The sequence below is a fragment of the Strigops habroptila genome, chromosome 1 (genome assembly GCF_004027225.2).
Source record: "Strigops habroptila isolate Jane chromosome 1, bStrHab1.2.pri, whole genome shotgun sequence".
Taxonomy (NCBI): domain Eukaryota; kingdom Metazoa; phylum Chordata; class Aves; order Psittaciformes; family Psittacidae; genus Strigops; species Strigops habroptila.
Window position 1 is genome coordinate 13,508,871 of NC_044277.2, and position 18,753 is coordinate 13,527,623.

At 41.9% G+C, this 18,753-nt stretch overlaps 1 protein-coding gene across 4 annotated transcripts in view; it reads left to right on the plus strand.

The window, feature by feature from the left end:
* Positions 1 to 3,027: 3,027 nt before the first annotated feature.
* ENPP2 (ectonucleotide pyrophosphatase/phosphodiesterase 2) overlaps positions 3,028 to 18,753 on the plus strand; it is a 53,057-nt gene continuing 37,331 nt past the window's right edge. For 2 of the 4 annotated variants that reach the window (XM_030499232.1, XM_030499208.1), the window contains exons 1-8: positions 3,306 to 3,494; positions 3,792 to 3,894; positions 9,784 to 9,939; positions 12,068 to 12,193; positions 14,145 to 14,205; positions 15,395 to 15,492; positions 16,325 to 16,404; positions 17,579 to 17,698. In XM_030499232.1, the coding sequence (XP_030355092.1) occupies positions 3,306 to 3,494; positions 3,792 to 3,894; positions 9,784 to 9,939; positions 12,068 to 12,193; positions 14,145 to 14,205; positions 15,395 to 15,492; positions 16,325 to 16,404; positions 17,579 to 17,698 (933 nt within the window). Of the gene's footprint in view, positions 3,694 to 3,791; positions 3,895 to 9,783; positions 9,940 to 12,067; positions 12,194 to 14,144; positions 14,206 to 15,394; positions 15,493 to 16,324; positions 16,405 to 17,578; positions 17,699 to 18,753 lie in introns of all 4 variants that reach the window. The other 2 variants (XM_030499215.1, XM_030499223.1) reach the window with 2 other exon arrangements.

Sequence of the window (18,753 nt, forward strand, 5' to 3'; positions counted from 1 at the left end):
GCACAGTGGAAAAGAACCTGGAAATGCTGATTGATGGAGCTGAACATGATCCAGCCTGTGCCCAGGCAGCCAAGAAGGCCAGCAGCATCCTTGCCCGTACCAGCAACAGTGTGTTCAGCAGGGCCAGGGCAGTGATCATCCATCCCCCTGTACTGGGCACTGGTGAGGCCGCACCTCGAATCCTGTGTTCAGTCCTGGGCCACTCACTACAAACCAGATATTGAGGTGCTGGAGAGGTTCCAGAGAAGGGCAAAGAAGCCGTTGAAGGGTCTGGAGCACAAGTGTGATGAGGAGAGAAGTCTGGATAGGAGAAGGCTTAGGGGGGACGTTATTGCTCTCTACAACTATCTAAAAGGAGGATGAAACGAGCTGCATGTTGGTCTGTTCTCCCAAGAAACAAGTGATAGAACAAGAGGAAACAGCCTCAGGTTGTGCCAGGGAAGGTTTACGTGGGATATTAGGAAAAATTTCTTCCCAAAAAGGGTTGTCAAGCATTGAAACAGGCTGCCCAGGAAATGGTGGAATCACCATCCCTGGAGGTATTTAAAAGACTTGTAGATGTGGTTCTCAGGGACATGGTTTAGTGGTGGACTTGGCAGTGTTATGTGAACGGTTGGACTTGATGATCTTAAAGGTCTTTTCCAACCTAAACCATTCTACGGTTCTATGAATGCTTGTAACTGTGGAAATGTTACGGTATGAACTTCTCATGTAAAGTGTCACCTAGTGGCTGGTTGGAAGATTTGCATCCCGGATTTAATAATCAGTATGATCATATAAGCCATAAAAGCCAAAGACCAATTCCTATGCACAATAACTGATGAAGGGTATTTCATATTCTGTTGATCTGATTAAAATTCCTTTTTAATGTGTTTCATTTAGCCCTAAAACTTGCACTGAACCACTGCATTCTTGGGCTGGGAATACATTACTTCAGGGGAAGTCTTTCCTGTTCTGATGAGTAGATCAGCAATTAATTGTTTAAAAAGTTAATTGCCAGTGATCCTAGCAGTGAAATTTTGCTGGACAAAATCATCAGGCTTTGTTTATTCTAATAAGTTCCTTGTGCATCTGTGGGGTGGCTTCAGGCAGAACCCTTGTGACAGAAAGATGATTGTGCATCTGGGTATGTGGTCAGTTCAGAGCTACTGAAAAATGTGTCTTACATAACACATATGAAAAAGATTAGCAGTTTCAGAGTCATCATCATCTATAGTTCTAAAGGATATTACAAAGGAAGTTAATTAATAGAATATACTTGCAACATGGGCCAGAAAACATAAAACGAGCTCCTCCACTTATGTAAAATTGTGCAGTTTATGAGCTCCAGAGAGGTTACATGAATGGAAAAATGAAATATGTATTTTCACATCAGTAGAAGTCATCCATGCTGCTGTATTTTTGCTGGGGCTGTTTCTTGCTTTAATTTTCTGGGTGGCCATTTTTAACTTAACTTATGTAGGAACTTTCTTTCAAAAGAACTGAGCACCTGTGTGTAAGGAAGATATTCAGGAAAAGCAAGGGCTCGGCATCTCTGAAAATGAGGCTGGACGTACTGGCTTGGGCACGCAAAACTGGCCACCAGATTTGAAAATTCAGCTGTGTTTTGCCTGGGTCACTCAGTGACCCAAGGGTCCCAGGCTGGAGGAAAGATTGGGGCTGCTGATTCTCATGATTTGCGCATGGAATCATGAACTTCCTTAGCTGAGATATGTAGGCAACACCATTGAGTGACTTTATTTGTGACACCTTTGGTTTCCCTTCTGCTGCTGTCACATATTGCTGTACTTACTTAGTGTTTAGTTGTGAAGTTATTTAACCACAGGATATACCAGAGGCTAATGATGAAGAATTTTATAGGAACAGCTAGTAAAAATTTTGGTGATTACTTTTCTCTAGACCTCTGTGCACAGATTTTTTGCAACCTATTCAATTTCCAGCCCAGCTAGTGATGAAGTGAACATTAAAAGATGGGCCTTGATCTCACAGTCCTGGTCTGTGCAAGGGAGAGGTGCATGATGTCGTGCTGTAGCTAAGATGTAGGTCTTTTCAGGCTAATTACATTTTCCTGAGCCTTACAGTGCAAAGATGCAGCTGCGCAATGGAGTCGCGTTAGAAACTGCATAAAAAAAGGATCAGCTCTCAGCAAAGGCTGGTGGGGTGGTAAGATGTTGGTAGGAAAGGGAGGCTTTTTAGCCCCTGCCCTGTAAAAGGGCAGAGGGATATTGCAGCAGGTAAAAGATACCTCTAAACAAAGCTCAAAGTTGTATGTGTTTAATATTGCAAGATAGTTTAAAGAAGTTTCTTAATGCCAGTATATAATATGGGACAGGTCCCAAGGGAAGCTCAATCCATAGAATCATAAGATCATAGAGTCATAGAAAGGTCTGGGTTGAAAGGGACCTTAAAGATCATCTAGTTCCAACCCTCCTGCCATGGGGGGGACACCTTCCACTAGACCTTCTGAGGGCTTACGAATCTTGGCTCTGTCCCTTTAAATGTGATTGTTAGTAAACACTTCGATGAAAGAAGCTTTCACCAGAGAAAAAAGTGGCAAACTACCCTGGTAAATAATTTGCCTTGGCAAATAATATGTAAGTCACTGATTTGAACCTTAAGTCTGCTCAGCATTATCATTTGCTTTGTAAATAGAAGTGCTTATCCAAACAGCCGAGCTTTCTGTTGTTGATGAAAATGGGAAAATGTGGAGCAGAGGGAACATGCCACTTCCCTTCCTTTCTGGAAGTCTGTGGTTTCCAGCTATTCAGATAAAACTGCTTGTGCTTCCATCAATCCAAGCCTTGCACTGCCGCAGAAGCATGGGAGCACAGCATTGAAAAATACCCCCTTGCTCTGAAGGTGTCCCTAGTTTGGAGGGAACTCTGCTCTGCAACACAGTTGGAAACTTCAGGAGGACCCATGGAGAACGAGATGGGTGCCTAAGCTCCCCAAACCCACAGGAAACACGGATCCCATCACGCTGCAGCATTGGGTGACATTTGAGGGTGGCATCGGGTTATTTTAATTTCTCAGCCCCGAGTGAGCTTCAAGCCCTCCACTTTTTCTTCTCTGAGCCAGATGGAGATGCATTTGGTTTCTCTTTTAACCATGTTACTTTTGCAAGGAGAATAAAATGAGCAGGAACAGCTCTTGGCCGCAGCAACACAAGGCAGCCCTGCTTTGCCAGAGGAAACCACATAAAAGCGTGTGTGTGTGTGCGTGTGTGTGTGTTTGGGGGAGGGCGCAGCGAGGGATGATGCCTGGAGCTTCTCGCACTCGGAGCTGCGATTTGTGAGTGAAACATGATGAAATCACCCCCTGGACAAATCACACGAGCCTGTCAACCTCACCAGGTGGGATTACTTGTAGCTAATAGCCCCAACTCCCCGAGCAAACAGAGCTCTGCGCTCCCCGTAAGGAAAAGGCGAGGGTGCGCGCAGGCTCTTCAAGCAGGCTCTGGCATGGCTGGGGAGGGCTGCGTCCGCCCGCGCCAGGTAGGGAGGAGAGCAGCGTGTTTGCTTTCAGAGGAGGAGTAGCCCGGCTCTCCTGAATAAGTTCCTACAAAAAGGAGCGTTTCAGCCTCAGCAAGAGATGTTTTATTCATAAAGCCCTCCTGGTTCGTGTTGCTGTCCAAGGGTGACGCTGTCAGCTGCTGCTCCAGTGATGGGAACTGCAGTGCTGGGGAGCTCCAATGTACAGAGGACCATCTCTGCCCCTTTAACCGTAGTGCTCTCAGCGCACAAGCACTGCGCTTTGCACTGTTTGCTTACTTTGCTGTTTTACTTTTGCAGGTTATATCTTTATTTGCTTTTGCCTTTGGAGTAAATGTCTGCATGGGATTTACAGCAAATCGATTTAGGAGATCTGAAGAATGGGATGAGGGCCCGGTCTCAGGTACAGTAACGGACATAAATTGTACATCGCAATACCCTTATGTTATATAGTGTGGTTAGAAACCACCCCTACTCCGAAACAGTAGTTTGCTTGTTCCTTTTCCCTCTAGGATATAGAGGAGAAGAAATAACTTGCCGAGCCTGAGCCAGTTGACCTTTGGGACTCACCTATAGGTCTCCTATTTACTTAAACTTTTGCTCTGTGTGCATGTGACTATGGAAAATCTGGCTTATTTTAGGACTGAGCACTGTCAGTCTCTCAGAGACCGCTCTCATAGCTCATCCGTAGCATTTGTCATGTTCTGTGCTCCACACACTTTCCCTCAAGAGCTAAGAGAAGCTCCCCGGTGGGTTTAAGAGTCTTGGTTTTATTTTGGTAGCTATTGAAGCGGTTTCTAGAAACTTGATGAATGCTTTCGAGAGGCGCTGCTGAGAAGCGCTGCTCGGATTTCTGCGGCTCCTGAGGTCATGCTGGTTTGCGAACAGCAGACGGCAGACATCTGACGGCGGGGAGGGCCGGGCAGAGGAGAGCAGGTGTTCACCCAGATGTGCTGTCACTGAGTCCTCTGGTTTTGTTCTGCCGCCTCCTTTTTTCTTTGAAGGAAAGCAAGAACATGCCACAGGAAAGGCTGTTGTTTGTGTTCTGGGGCAGTATAGGGGTTTGTGAGCTCAGGCAGAGTCCGAATGGAAAAATATATAAAATGGAAAACTAGTCCCTTTTTTTTTTTTTTCTTTTTCTTTAAAGGAAAAGTAAGCTTGACTTGTGTGTCTGTTGCTTTGGCAGGAAAAATGAAACCTGTTGTCATTGACTTAGAGCTGGTTAATGTAACTGAAGTGAAAGGGTTTCATTTGCAATGCCTGTGTGTAAGGATAGCTTGTGAATTTTAATCACAAAATTGTTTACTGTGGCCAAAGTTTGTTGTGTTCCTGGTAATGTATCTGTGTCCTCCCCTCCCTCCCTCCTCTTTCACGGGAATTGGTGTTTAATGACAGCCACAATCAGGGCTGCTGATCACTGGGCAAAGGCATTTTAGATAATCAGAAAGATAGTGGCCATTGCTTTTGATCTTTACGTAACAGTTTAAAAAAAAAAAAAAAGCTTGAACACCAAATATGTTTCTATTTTTGTCTTCTACTGTAGTTGCATAGCGTGTGTAATAGTGATGTGAAGGATCTGCACTTCATGTCTTTGGTACCTGACTGCCAGTTTCTTTGCTTTCACTGGTGACCATCTAGTCTTTAGTGCAGGGCTGCTCAGCTGATTTGTACTGAAGTCCCAAAGCCCATTACTGGGGACCCATTGCAGCTGGCCAGTGCCAACTCTGTCGAGCCAACCAACACTGTTCAACAGTGTCCCTGCTCATGGCAGGGGGTTGGAATGAGGTGCTCTTTAAGGTCCCTTCCAACCCAAACCATTCTGATTCTGTACCACCACCACCGCTGGGATCAGTAGCTGTGTGCTCTTTCCAATAGCAGGAGTTTTAGCTCAGCATTCCAGAAAAATAGGAAGCAATACAGAATCTTTTGCAAGAGGGCAGGAGATGGGGTACTTTTGGCGCTCTATGGAGAATTTGCTGATAGGTGGGACTGGACCAGCACCTGGCACTGAAGTAGTCTAGTCTAGGGTGCAACAATGAGAGACAGAAAAGTGGTGGAGGGTTTTGTCCCTTCTGTGTTTATGCAACTTGGCTACTTCTATTGCAGTAAAAAAAACCCAACAACAACAAAAAAAAAAAAAAAAAAGGATGTGATAGCAAAGAATAAAGTGTTACAATAACATCTGTCTAAAGGAGAAAGTAAAAAGTGACACTAGAGAGGTGCTTTCCTTAACAAACTAAAAGCACAGTGATCAAAGAAGCTATTTGGGCTCTCCTAATTTCATGACTTCCAGTTACGTTTTTCAGAAGTCCAGTGCAATGAAATATCCGGAATAAAATATTGGTATAAATGCCCTTGCAATGTCACTCAGCCTTGGCTTATTTATTCCAGGATTCTTGGTATTTATAGTTAATTATTTTAGATTGACAAAACACTCTCTACCAACCATTACCATTTACATTACCATTACAGACCAATTATTTCTCCAGAGGTATGCCATGATTGCAAGCAAATTTCAGTTTTCATCTGGCATAGATCTCTTCTATGAGTCGAAACCAATATGGGTTTTTCCCTAGTGCCATAAAAATGCGTGTCAAAGAAGTACCATAATGCCTAAATGACCCTTCTTGCTCTCCTTTTACTGTGTAGAGGTATATAAGCCTTTATACATTTTAGACATATTTAATATTTGCACCCAGAAAATGATGCCATTAGACTAGTTTTTTGACTTAAAATTTCTAAAAGACATTAGAGAACCAAGGCTCACACTTCTTCAGAACTTTGAGTTATTTACTTTATGCCCTTCCTAGACATCTTTGTAAGCATTTGCAGGGAAAATGGTTTTAGTCTCCTCAGGCATGTTCCTTGTTCATGAGAGGATAATAGCTTAAAATTTGGAAGGAGAAACACTGAAGTTTTTCTATCCCTTCTCACTGGGTTTTTAAGCATGTCATTAGAAATGGGTTCATATCTTTCTTGTATTACAACAGTTAGGATATATTGGTTTACTTTATGTGACTTTTCATTTAAATTTTACTCATTGCAATGGCATTCTCAAAAAAGAAATGCAAGCTCATGAGTATTACCTAGCAAAACTGGTGTTCCAGATGTTTTGTATAAGTATTTGGTTGATGCATATTGCATCCAAAATGGCAATTCTTACAAGGTAGTCTCCTTCCTGTAATGACTGTGTAAGCATGTCTATATTGTGTAGTTCTAGGACTGAAATACTACTGGAAGTAAATGGATTTGATTTTTTTTTTTTTTTTTTTTAATATTGTAATTGGATAGAATCCGAGCAAGTAGTTGGATATGGCACTTTACAATATGTATTACAAATGTATTACAAATGTAAAAACCTCCATGGACTGAATCAGGAAGGCACTATTGCCCTAAGTAACTTCTCTTTCTAACCTATGACATGAAGCAATCCTTAGATGGTGGTTTTGAGCTCAGCTGGCCAAAAAAAGACTACATGGAGAAGGATGTGAAGAGCTTTATGTATTAAATGAGGAGGGGAGGATCTTCATGTTGAGGTCGTGCTGTGTGGTCTGATTGCAGGAGCTGTGGAGGGATGCAGGCATTTTGAAAAGGACTTTGAAATTGTGCAGGATTGTTCTGTACAGGGGTTTCTGTTAATTTGAAAATGCTCACCAGGGTTGGAACTCCTGATGATGTATTTTCGAACTATTCTGCCATGGCATTGTGCATGACCTGAAAACCATGGTCTGGCTGCAAAGGCAAGGTCAAGCACTATAAACAAAGGAATGATGTTAATGTATTCAGAGATCAGAGGAATTAAAACAAGTCCTTTTTCCTGTTGCTATATGGAAAGTGTCCTACATTGGCTCAGGAGGTGTGACTTGAATTTGCTAAGTAATTTAGGATAATTTGTTACATCAGTAATAAACTGGTTGTCAAGAGATGTGAAAAAATAATGGACAGGGTAGTTGGGCTAAACCATTCTTAAATGAAATGGAAAGCCTATCTGCAGTTATAAGGTGGAGCTAGAGGGGATCTTGAACAGCTATGTAGACTTTCTGTATATCCCAAGACATGGTCAGTTAGTACTGAAGTGCTCCTGACAGATCTTGGTCTAACCTGTTCTTCAAAATCTCCAAGATCAGAGATTGCACAGCCTCTGTGGGCAATTTGTTCCAGCTCCAGATAAATGAGCTGCTATTTACAACAGCTAGACATTTCTTGGGCTGCAGGTGACTCTATCCCTTATGTAATCTGCTATCAGATTTACACCTTCTCTTTCCTAAATGCATGTTGATGTGTCTTTGACCTTCTGAAATGATCTCTCTCATCCCTTTGAAAAGAAGAGGGCAATGCCAGTGTGAGTGATATATAGTGTGAGCTAGTATGTAATACCTATGAGTCCCTAATATCTTTGATTCGCAGTTTACTGAATGTGTGACTATGTATTACCTAGCTTCCAAAAAGAAAAGTAGTGGAAGAGGTTAAATAACATAGAAATATTATTTAGTAACAGATTTGCAGAAGCATTTGTCAGGAAGCAGCTGTCATTAAGGAACAAGAGTTCGTATCTCTGAAAATATCTGAGTGTTGGCATGCTTTGAAACAATTCTTGTGTGGTTACTTTCTAACACAGCTTTGTGGCCTATTTATTTGAGCAAAGAAAATACTGATCTCTGTGTTGCCAGCATAGATACACAACGCTTAGCCTCTTGGAACTCCAGATGGCCAAAATACTGATGGCTCATTAAGAACATGCTTGAATGGTACATACCATAGAGTGAAACTTCACTCTGTATGTGACATTACTTGCTCTTAGCATTATTGACCTTGCTGGAAAAAAAACCCAACCCAAACACAATAGCAGAGAGACAGAGTTGTCTACTACTACCTTTTCCAGCACTCCTACAAGTGTGCCTTGCCAGTGCCATGGTCCATGACTGCAGCCATGGTAGGTTTGAGATTCTTACCCATTATCCTGCTATAGGGTTGATTTGCTGCCAGGTTTGCTCCCTGAAGTGGTTTATGTTGGTGTCCAACTAGTGCCAGTGCCACTCCAGGGAAAGTGGTGGAGCAGTAGTGCTGGGGATGGGAGCTGATGGGTCATCAGCCACTACAATGTCACCTCAAACTCCCCCTTCATCTTCTTTTCCATCCATTCTCATGGTATTGGGACAATGCCATCTTGTTTGGGAAAAGGTTTCCTCTCGGTTTACGTGGAGACTAAACTTTTAGCTATGTAAAAGAGTAGGAAAAAATATAAGAAAAGATCAGAGCAACTGTTTCCCAAAAGTGCCATTGCATCAGTCCTCTTAAAATCATACTGCTAATCGTGGTGAGGTTTACCAAAACCAAACCGTGGTCTAAAAGAAACTAAACCCCAAGAAAATTTCAAAGACTTAATAGGTCTCTCAAGGAACAAAAGACATTGTGAAATTTTCCTTGGAACACCTCTGTTTTTAAGGAATAATATTTGTTATTTCATAAAATACAGTTAACCCTAGAAAATAGTGCACAATCTTCCTGCTTCGTATAAGCTGCTATGTACGATTCTCTCATAGGAAAAGTGTATAAAATGAGTGTGTAAAATACTAAGTTTTGAGAAAAGAGCAGAAAAGTACATATCAGCTTTGACAGTAAGGGCTCTTGCTAATAAACACATTATTGAAGTCTAATATATTATTCATGGTTTTCAGGCTGGCAGTCCTTCATTTAGTTATGTAAGATATCAATATATTTAATATGTATATTTCTGTATTTTGTTAAGTTTTTACGATTTAATGCTCTGCAGAAGCCCACCAAAAGATAGAGCATCTTAGAGTTTTCTTTCATGCTTGACATTGATTTGGCACCTTCCAGTGTAGCAAACCAAGTCCTGCTGACTGCATGTAGATTAATTGCAGTCCTTTCCTATGCAAACTGCCTAGCCAGCCATGAAAATGTCACTTGGCTTCTGAAAACAAAGGCCTGCTTCTGAGGAATAGCTGCAGCTCCTGGAATAGGGCCTTGGAGGCTTCAATACATTTCTGCTAATGATCTCTTGATTGTTACAGAGGTAAAGCCAGGGCTGTTTCTTTGCAGGACGTTATCACAGCATGCTGCTTCCTTCCTCTTTTCTTCCTCCCCCAAAAAAGAGCAACCTTTTTGGAGTTTGTTCCTTTTTTTTCCCCTTCAAGCAACTCTTCTCTCCTTGCTCCTTTCCTCAGAGCAGGCAGCAGAGGTTTTGCTCATCCGAGTGGCTCAGGGCTGAGCCACCCATTCCCACTGCTGCCAGCCTGACAGATGTTGCCCTGTTTCTTGTTCCACACAGTCCTGTCAGATTCCCCCTGGATCAGTACCTCTGGCTCGTGCAAAAACAGATGCTTTGAACTTCAAGAGGCAGAGCCTCCAAGCTGCCGCTGTGACAACCTGTGCAAGAGCTACAACAGCTGCTGCTTCGACTTTGATGAGCTGTGCTTAAAGACAGGTACGATGGGTCTCCTGTCCCACGCTGCCAGGCACTGCTGATACCTGGTTTCCTCCAGCACTCGGGACCTGCCTGATGAACCAGCGTTCCCTGCCATAACCTGCATATCCTCCTTACCTCACCTTGCCTTGCTGGGCAGGCTTGGCTCAGCCCAAAATGAAGCCCATGTTTCCCTGTAAGAAGCAGTAGGGAAGTGTACCTATTGCTTCTCACTGCTGGGCTTTGGCCACCGTTTCCAGGGCAGAAAAAGCAGGGTACTATTCATACTACTTAGAAAATAGATCTTCTAATACTCAATTAAAAGCAATACTCAGTGATCAGGCACCAGTTTGACCTTCAAGTTGCAATGAAAAAAGTTGTGGTAAAGGCTGGAGGTTGGTCATTCTGTGTCAGCCATCCTTTTTTCTCCCAAGTGATAACTTCATATTGGAGCAATTCATGTTTGTGGGCAAGCAGTTGCTTGTGAAGCAGCCTCGGAAGCTGGAAGCACTGAAGCAGCATGGGTCCTCTGGGAATGAGCTGCAGGTGACATGCTGGGCTTGTTACCCTTGCTCCAGTCTTTGATTTCCAGATGTCAGGATGCATATAACACGCTGGTAAAAACGTTTGACTTCAATTCATTGGACCCTGGAGGATGGAAATGCAGCTCTGGGTTCGTTTTCTTTTTGCTTTTTTCATGAGTCATAGGCAAGAAAAACTTCAAAGAGTACCATGAGCTATGTTTTACTTCTTAGTACAGTGCATTTAAATTATTAGTTGTATCCATCTCCTTGAGTGTTTGCACAGTGATCAGAGTTGACGCAGGTGCCTGCTATTTTTGCCATTAAAATTTTTATTGCTTTATCAAAGAATTTCACTTAAGCAGCAAGAAGAGAAGCCTAATGATTAAAAGTATCATTGCCCATGCATGTGCCATGCTTGAAAGTCCTAACTTCCTCAGTTCTGTTTGTAATGATATCATTTTAATAGCTTGGTACCAAAAAATGGTGAGCTAATCTGGTATGAAAAACTACTTTGACTCCAGGCTAAAAACTTCTGAATTTGATGCTGTTTTGTTCTTGGTGTAAATGTCTGCAGAAAGAGAGATTCTTTTTGAAGACTTTCAGTGCAATACAAGATGTTTGTCACCAAAGGACGGATTTTAAGTTTCTCAGCCTCTTGTCCGCAGTGCACCACGTCCACATGTGTATGGATACCTGCATGGACCTTGGGACTGGTGTGTGAATTGTCATATACTCCCATTGGCATTTATTAACGCGATTATCACATTTACATCTGTAAATACTACACAATTATAGAAAAAAGCTTCAAATGAAGGAGAAAAGGGGGTAAAAGACATTGCTCTGATGTGGTGTGTTTTTTTACTGGGTACATGTCTTCTAAAGTGATTTTTAAAGTTTCTTCTTGGTTGAGCCAGGATGTGGAAAACGATATGCTCACATCACTAGGCCCTATTCCTAAGCGTAGCAACATACTGCCCTTGAGAGAGCACCCAAATTTGGACAAATGCTTAGATCCTAACTTCATTTGCAAGATGAGAAGTTCTGGGGTGTTTTACAGCAGCCGTGCCATGCTTTTCCTTGAAGAACAGCTCTTGTTCTCATAACTTTTGTGGTTGGTACTGAATCTCACCCCGTGAGTGAGAAACTGATGGGAGGAAAGCATCAATTTGCATCCACATAACCTCCTTTCAGTGTTCTCTTATTTGCTATGGATTAAATCAAGGAGAGGAGTAGTTGGGAGGAAAAGACTGGATTACCCGAGAAACATCAGAATCTTTAGTTTGTGGTTCAGGCCTCACCACTTTTCTGTCAAGGTCCTTTCTAGTCTTCTGCTTTCCACACTTTTTCTGGCATTCAGGTTGTACAAAGCCCGGAGTACAACACCCGAGGGTAGCAGAAGCACTTGTGGGTGGGTGGGTGGAGGAGCCCTCCTGCACCTGCAGGACACAAGGGTCCTTTTTGTTTCTGGTTGACATGCCTACTTCAGAAGTCTTGAAATCACTAAAACAGGGACATAAACTTTACCTCCAACTTTAACGACTAGAGTGTTGTCATTATGGCTCGAGTGAGTACTTCTTTGTTTTGATTATAATCTCTCATTCTCGCTTACTTTATGAATATTTTAGCTCGGGGCTGGGAATGTACCAAAGATCGCTGTGGAGAAACCAGGAATGATGACAGTGCTTGTCACTGCTCTGAAGACTGCTTAAGTAGAGGAGATTGTTGTACTAATTACCAAGTCGTTTGCAAAGGTACATCTTTGGTCTTTCTACTTCTTATCTTTCCAAACCCGATAGAAGGCAGCCCTGTGGGTAAAGAGTTTTCTTTTAAAGGGGGGAATCTTCTTGTTCTGCTCTGATTTTTCAGAGGATGGGGAGAAGAATGGGGAATTGCATTGGAACGTTTTGGGAACTAGCAGAGGTTAATATTTCTAATTTATTGATGGTAGAAGGACATTGTTTTTGCCTGTAGAGATAATGATAGAAAGAGGAGTAGGTGGATGAACAAGAATTGTCAGCAAAACACAAATGTGTTCAGATGCATTTGCCTGCATCACAGGGAAAGCAGAGAGATATCTGATGGTCTCAGAAGGAATGGAGCATTCCTAGATATGTTATCTCTGTTTTAAAGACCTCTCCCCACCCCACCACAAAATCTCCTTAAACTACTTGGCCTAACACCTGTAGGCTTTGTTTCTTGTGGGAGTGGAGTTGTGAGAATACAGAATGGCTGTGATTCGCAGATGGTGGCATGGGCTTTAGATGACCATGCCACCTTCAGACACACCATGGCTGCAGTAGGTGGATGGGCTGTGAAGGCTTAATTTTGATCCTCTACCCTGACTTTCTGGAGCATGTCCTGCCTTGTGTAATGCGTCTCCTATTTGGAGCAGATCTTCTGATCCTTGGTAATGAGTGCACAAGTTCTCACTTTTTTATCTCAGCTAGTTCTTAGTATTTTCATTCATTAACTTTACTGGTGGAAGGGTTACAGTTTGAAATTTTTTCTTCCACACAATTTTAGCCAACTACATATGTTCAGAAAATTATAATAGTCCAGATCCATACACTGAAAACTAACTTTTTTCTCTTGAGTTTGGAATCCAAATGATGTATGTACTTTCCAGCAAGCCCTGTAGATTATGTTCTTCCCCTTCTCAAAGACACCCAAGGCTGAGACCACTTAAATACTGGTATAGTTTTCAGTTCCTGCCTTTTTTGTGAGCTCCTTCTTACAAGGGTCAAGACAGAAGAATTTACATGTCTCCAGCTTTGTTGAACTGGCTAATAACAAATGATCTCGATGACCCTGGCACTCTAACAGGAGCAAGCCTTATGTGAGAACAGTGTTTCCTCTTTCATGCCTTCGCCTATCTGAGGATAGTGTATTTGGGGTTTTTTTTGTTCGATTTGTTTTTTTTCCTTCTTGGAAGTAGTCCCTCCACCTCCTGTTATGGTCAGCTGGAATTGCTGCAGGACATATTTCCTGCAGATCTTTTCTACGGTGCTTTTTGTTTTGTTCTTTTAATTAAAGGAACTGCAGTTCCTTTAATAGTGCCTGGTTCAGGAAGCTAGGCTCATTAGCTAATAATTTGGTTTTCAATTGACCTGTGAAAGTGGAAGTCATGAGCCACTCTATAGACAGCATTCAGCAGTGAAAACCGTAAGAAAATAGTTGATTACATGAAGTAATTTTAACTAATCTAGCTCTGAAAGAGTATTAAGGCTTTTTTTAGCTGTGTCTGAGTCTCACCTGATCCATGAGCTGATCAGCTGGAAACTATTTAGAGTTGTTTTTCTTCCCCAGAATGAATTTTGTTTTGTGTCTTTAGCCAGCTGAATCAGCTCATGGAGACAGCAGAGCTGGTGGGAAGGAGGGTGGGAATTCACAGCCAGAAGCAGCACTACCTGGTTTTGACAGATTGAATATAAAAAAATGAAATAGATGACCACTGCGCCTGAAGTGTAACCACTGTCTCCTGCGGTTAAAAGGACAATCTTAGCAGTGGGCACTTCTCAGAGTGCTAGTTTGGATATTCTTGTTGAATAGATGTCATGGTTTAAGCATATAACCAGATCATTTACTCAGCTTTGTGAAAAGACCTGCTCATCATTCATGGGAAGTATGACAAGGCAGTCCATTACCTGCAGCTAGACTTTATTTTTTACTTTTTTTGAAACTCCAATGTGACTTTTCTGGTAGGAGAAACCCACTGGGTGGATGATGACTGTGAAGAGATAAGGGGTCCTGAATGTCCAGCAGGGTAAGTATTTCCTACGCAAGCACAAAGCCTAGTGCAGCAAGGCCAGTGGTCCCTAGCTCTGCCCGGGACCTCTGAGCATTTCATTTCTGCAGTGCCCCATCTCACAGGTTGAATACCTCTGGGCTGGATGCTTTCCTGTGCTTCACCATTTGTACAGTTAGGCTGATAAATAGGCATTTGCTTTGAGCTGCTAGATGAGTAGTGGTATGATATGCGGGCTTGAACTCTTGGTTTTTGATCACCTGCTGATGGGTTTGCCTGCTTCACTTATCACATAGGGAAGGTAACCAAACTCCCTTGAAGCCAGTGGTAAGGTTTAGGTTTTTGTGATTGCAACAAAATTCAGGTTGATCCATATGTGAACATAGTTCAGGCCATTTTTTTTTTTATTGAATTTTGTGCTTTTAATGTTATGTTCCTAAGAGAAAGGATTTCCAAACTGCAATGGAGTACAGGCTTGACTGAGTGAGGTATTTGAGCACTTGGCCAGCACTGAGAAAGTAAGCACTTTAGGAACCAGTTGGCTCACTATTATCCTTAGAGGTAAGCATCTGCTCAGGTGCTGTGAAATCTGTTCTGTTAGAAAGATAGTTTGGAGGAGATAGGAGACCCCGCTTTTCCTGGTGACACTGATGACTGCTTACCCCAACAGTAGGTGACCAGGACACATTGCTGCCTGCTTAGAAGGCAGCAGGAGTACTAAATAAAAATGTAATTAAATAATATGAAATATTGTCATCTTTATTATGTGAGAATGATCTCTGCCTCAAGAGCTCACTCAAAATGCCACGTGCACTTTTGTCTGTGAAGAGAGACCAGCTGTCACAAGACGTGGTTTTTAACTGTAGATTGTATGCTAGGGTGGGTACTCATGCATACTGTTTTTCTTTGTTCTCCTTGTCCTTCTATAAACACTTGCCTTTTTGAGCTAAATGCTTTTAGCTGCTCAGGGAAGTTGTCTTTTATGTTGGAGCTCAGTCCTTTCACTGACTGTCAGTAAACAATGGATGTTACTAAGCATGAAGATTGTCAGTTTGTGTTGGTCTGTTAAGTAAGCAAAAAAAATTATAGGCATATATCATATGTAGTAACTGTACTTTAGATTCTCTGGAGTCTCAGTGAGCAAGTGGAAATAGAAAAAAAATCACTTTGTAATGCTGCCTTACACTCCTGCTGCTTTTGCTTTTAGCTTTGTTCGTCCCCCTTTGATCATCTTCTCTGTTGATGGTTTCCGTGCATCATATATGAAGAAGGGGAACAAAGTCATGCCCAATATTGAAAAACTCAGTGAGTACATCTGTTTTCTTACGATAAATGAAATACAATCTCTTGCAGCCCAGTTGTTTCCATTGTTCATTGAGCAACAGAAGTAAGTGTGAGCTGGTGGGTAGAAGGGCTGTGCCAAATGCAAATGCAGGGCTCCTCTGACTTGAAAGATCTGAAGAGATTAAGAATTTTTTTCCATGAAAGTGAAATGGCAGAAGTCCCCTTTGGTTTAGATGGTATCAAGTGGTAACTTGAAAAGCACCCTAGCTAAAGAAGTACCCTGCAATCAGAGAGTGGGAAGAGAGCTGCTGCTTTGATGAATGCTGGTCAGAATCAGTGACCTTCATATGGTTTTGAGAGCAAAGAAAGAAATCTTTAGTACATTATGTATCATACTCTTACAGGCTAGTTGGGAGGTACCCACAAAATTTTCCACGTGATTCAGGAATGCTGAAGATAGCCCATTGTGAAACCGCAGCTTTACTGTATTTGTCATTTACAATTAGCCGGCATTTTCTCATGTTGTTTTACTTAGATACTCCCAATGACTCTGGATTCTGGAAGGAGGCTAGCTCAAAGTAGAACACTCTATGGAAATGCAGCTAGTTTTGTAGTCCTCTGTCTGTGTTATTTCAGTTTCTTATTGTGAAGTACAAAGTGTGCACGAGTGGATTTACTACTGTCCCATAGGAAGACCTGCCAATGTTACACAGCAGAATGTTCATTTTAAATTGGTTAAAATTTAACCAGTTTCTGCAGCATTTTGAGTCCTAGCAAATGGCAACTTCTGTTTTTGTTTTCTAAGTCTGAGAGCTTCACTTCCTAATGTTTGCATTTGCTATTGATTTTTCAGGATCTTGTGGAACACATTCTCCTTACATGAGACCCGTCTACCCTACAAAAACTTTCCCTAACTTGTACACTCTTGCTACCGTAAGTCCCTGTGAGAATTTTTTTGATGATAAAATGTTGCACTGCAGCAGAAATGTAGGTTATGGGAAGCAAGGTTTTGTTTTATTTAATAAAACTGTTCACTATCCATCCTTTTCAGTCTTCAGTTATGTTAAGTATTTTCTCTGGCATTTTGCTGTTTTGAGATACCTCACCATTATACACAGTATTACAGCTTTCCTGTGCTTTCTAATGCCTGCTTTTTGCAGTTATTTGTACTGCTGTCTAATTACAGGTCAAAGTTTTTCTAGGGGGGAGGAAAAAACCACCCTGAAACCCTACCCAGAATACAACCAGCAGTTGTTCCTTCATTGGAGTAGCTGAAGTCAGTGGGGCTGATTTAGCAGCTGGCTTAGAGTTTACAGTTGCTGAGTGTGCTGAATGCTGCGCTGGCCCTGCAGTACAACAAACCATCACTTCTGCACTCCGGTGCCAGGCTGTCCCCATGCTGGCATGCGAACACTCCCATGTGACAGTGCTCCAAAAACTGAGATAAGGGATTCCCTACCTGCAGCTGCAGTTTTTTCTCCTTCCTTTCTTTCCTGAAGCCTCTGCACAAATGTTAAATGGGAAGAGAAAAGAGGGGATGGAGAAACAAATAGCTGGGAATGGGAGAGGGCCAGGAGAAAGGGAGGAGAGCAGAAACTTCTTACATTGCCTTTGTTGCTGGACAAATTGTGCTGTGGCTTTGGGTGACTTGCCTCTTCTGTTTTTTTATCTTGGAAGTAACTTCTCTCACAGAGGGTCTGGTGAAGATAAAACATTATAAAATGCTCAGTGTTACTCTTGCAACCAGAGAATGAATTACTGTTTCCAGAAAGAGAATTCATGAAAAGGAACTGAAAGTTCAAATCAATCTTCTTTTCATAAATTTTTGCTTACTTTAGATGGCCTCAAACTAACTTTTAACCAGTATGAAAACACTTTAAAGTATCGAGTAACAGGAGTTTTTATGCTTTTTAGCACAATTCAGTCATCTCCTACTACTTTCACTACTACAGCCAGTTTTAAATGTGCTTATCTTTAAGTTAAAACTTCTTCTGGTGTACAGTTACAAAGATACCTATTTTACAATAATTCAATGGTATTTGCAGATAGCTGTGAAGTGGATTTGTGTGCATTAGGCTTTTACTAATTAATCTACTTCTGTACAAAGGGACTCTATCCTGAATCACATGGAATTGTTGGCAATTCGATGTATGACCCAGTGTTTGATGCCAGCTTCAGTCTTCGAGGGCGAGAGAAATTCAATCACAGATGGTGGGGAGGTCAACCAGTAAGTTTCAGATTCCCTCTTCCTCCTTTCCTCCTCCCTCTCCTCCCCTCTCCCTGTGCTGTGGAACATAGCCAATAATAATAATTAAAAAAATACATCTGTGAACAATTTGTACCTAATCTCCCCCCCGGCTGGCCCTGTGTCTATCAATTTAACCTAATGTTCTGAGTTGGCTTTTGCTTTTCAGAATAATAAAGCCATTGATTATGGAAAGGTGCTTGCATTGATACTTATAAATTAGATGTGGCTAGGAAAAACCCCTCACTTTAGGCAGCAGTTTAACACTGTATTTTTGCCACAGTGCCATAATGTTTCCTTTTCATTATGGGGTTCTCGGGTTTTCATCCTAGTAATGTCCTTGTGGCACTTTTAGTATTAATGTTCTGTCAGCATAGCATGGCACAACTTCATAATTAAGTCCACAAGCGATTGCTGTTACCTGAGTTGCTGCAGAGGCTGTAGATGTTTGTGAATTAATTTCTGCCTTGAGCACAGCAGCAGTGGCTGAACTAGGTCCTCTCTTTTATATTAGTGTTGGACTTGGTGTTTTCTCTAGCTCTGAATTCTTATTCTGGGCATAGAAATGTCCTCCTTCAAAATATTCCTCATTACTACAGCTCAGAGAGTCCCCTTGCTTCAGCTGCACTTTTCCCCTATTGGTGCATGCTGTAGTAGCTTGCTTTGCCAACAAAAGTGGGTTTGAATTAAACTAACAAATTTTACGTGCAAGCAGCCATGGTGCATGCACACATCATTGCACTAATTGCTTAGGGAACTGTAGTTTAACAGCTCCCTGAACAGTTAACCCCACAAAAGAGTGAGGTGATAGAGGTGGGGAAGTTGGAATGGGTTTGGTACACCATAATCTGTCATTGCTGTTTGCTAAGGTGAACAGTGTCGTCCCTCAAATCTCTTAAAACAGAAATATCCCAAGAGACTAAAGGAAGTTACTCAGATGGTTTTAGGATTAACAAGTGTGTGTGTTACTTGTCTGCATGTGGTTTTAGTCCACAACAAATGTGAGACAAGGCAATTTCAAGCTGCAGGCAGATGTG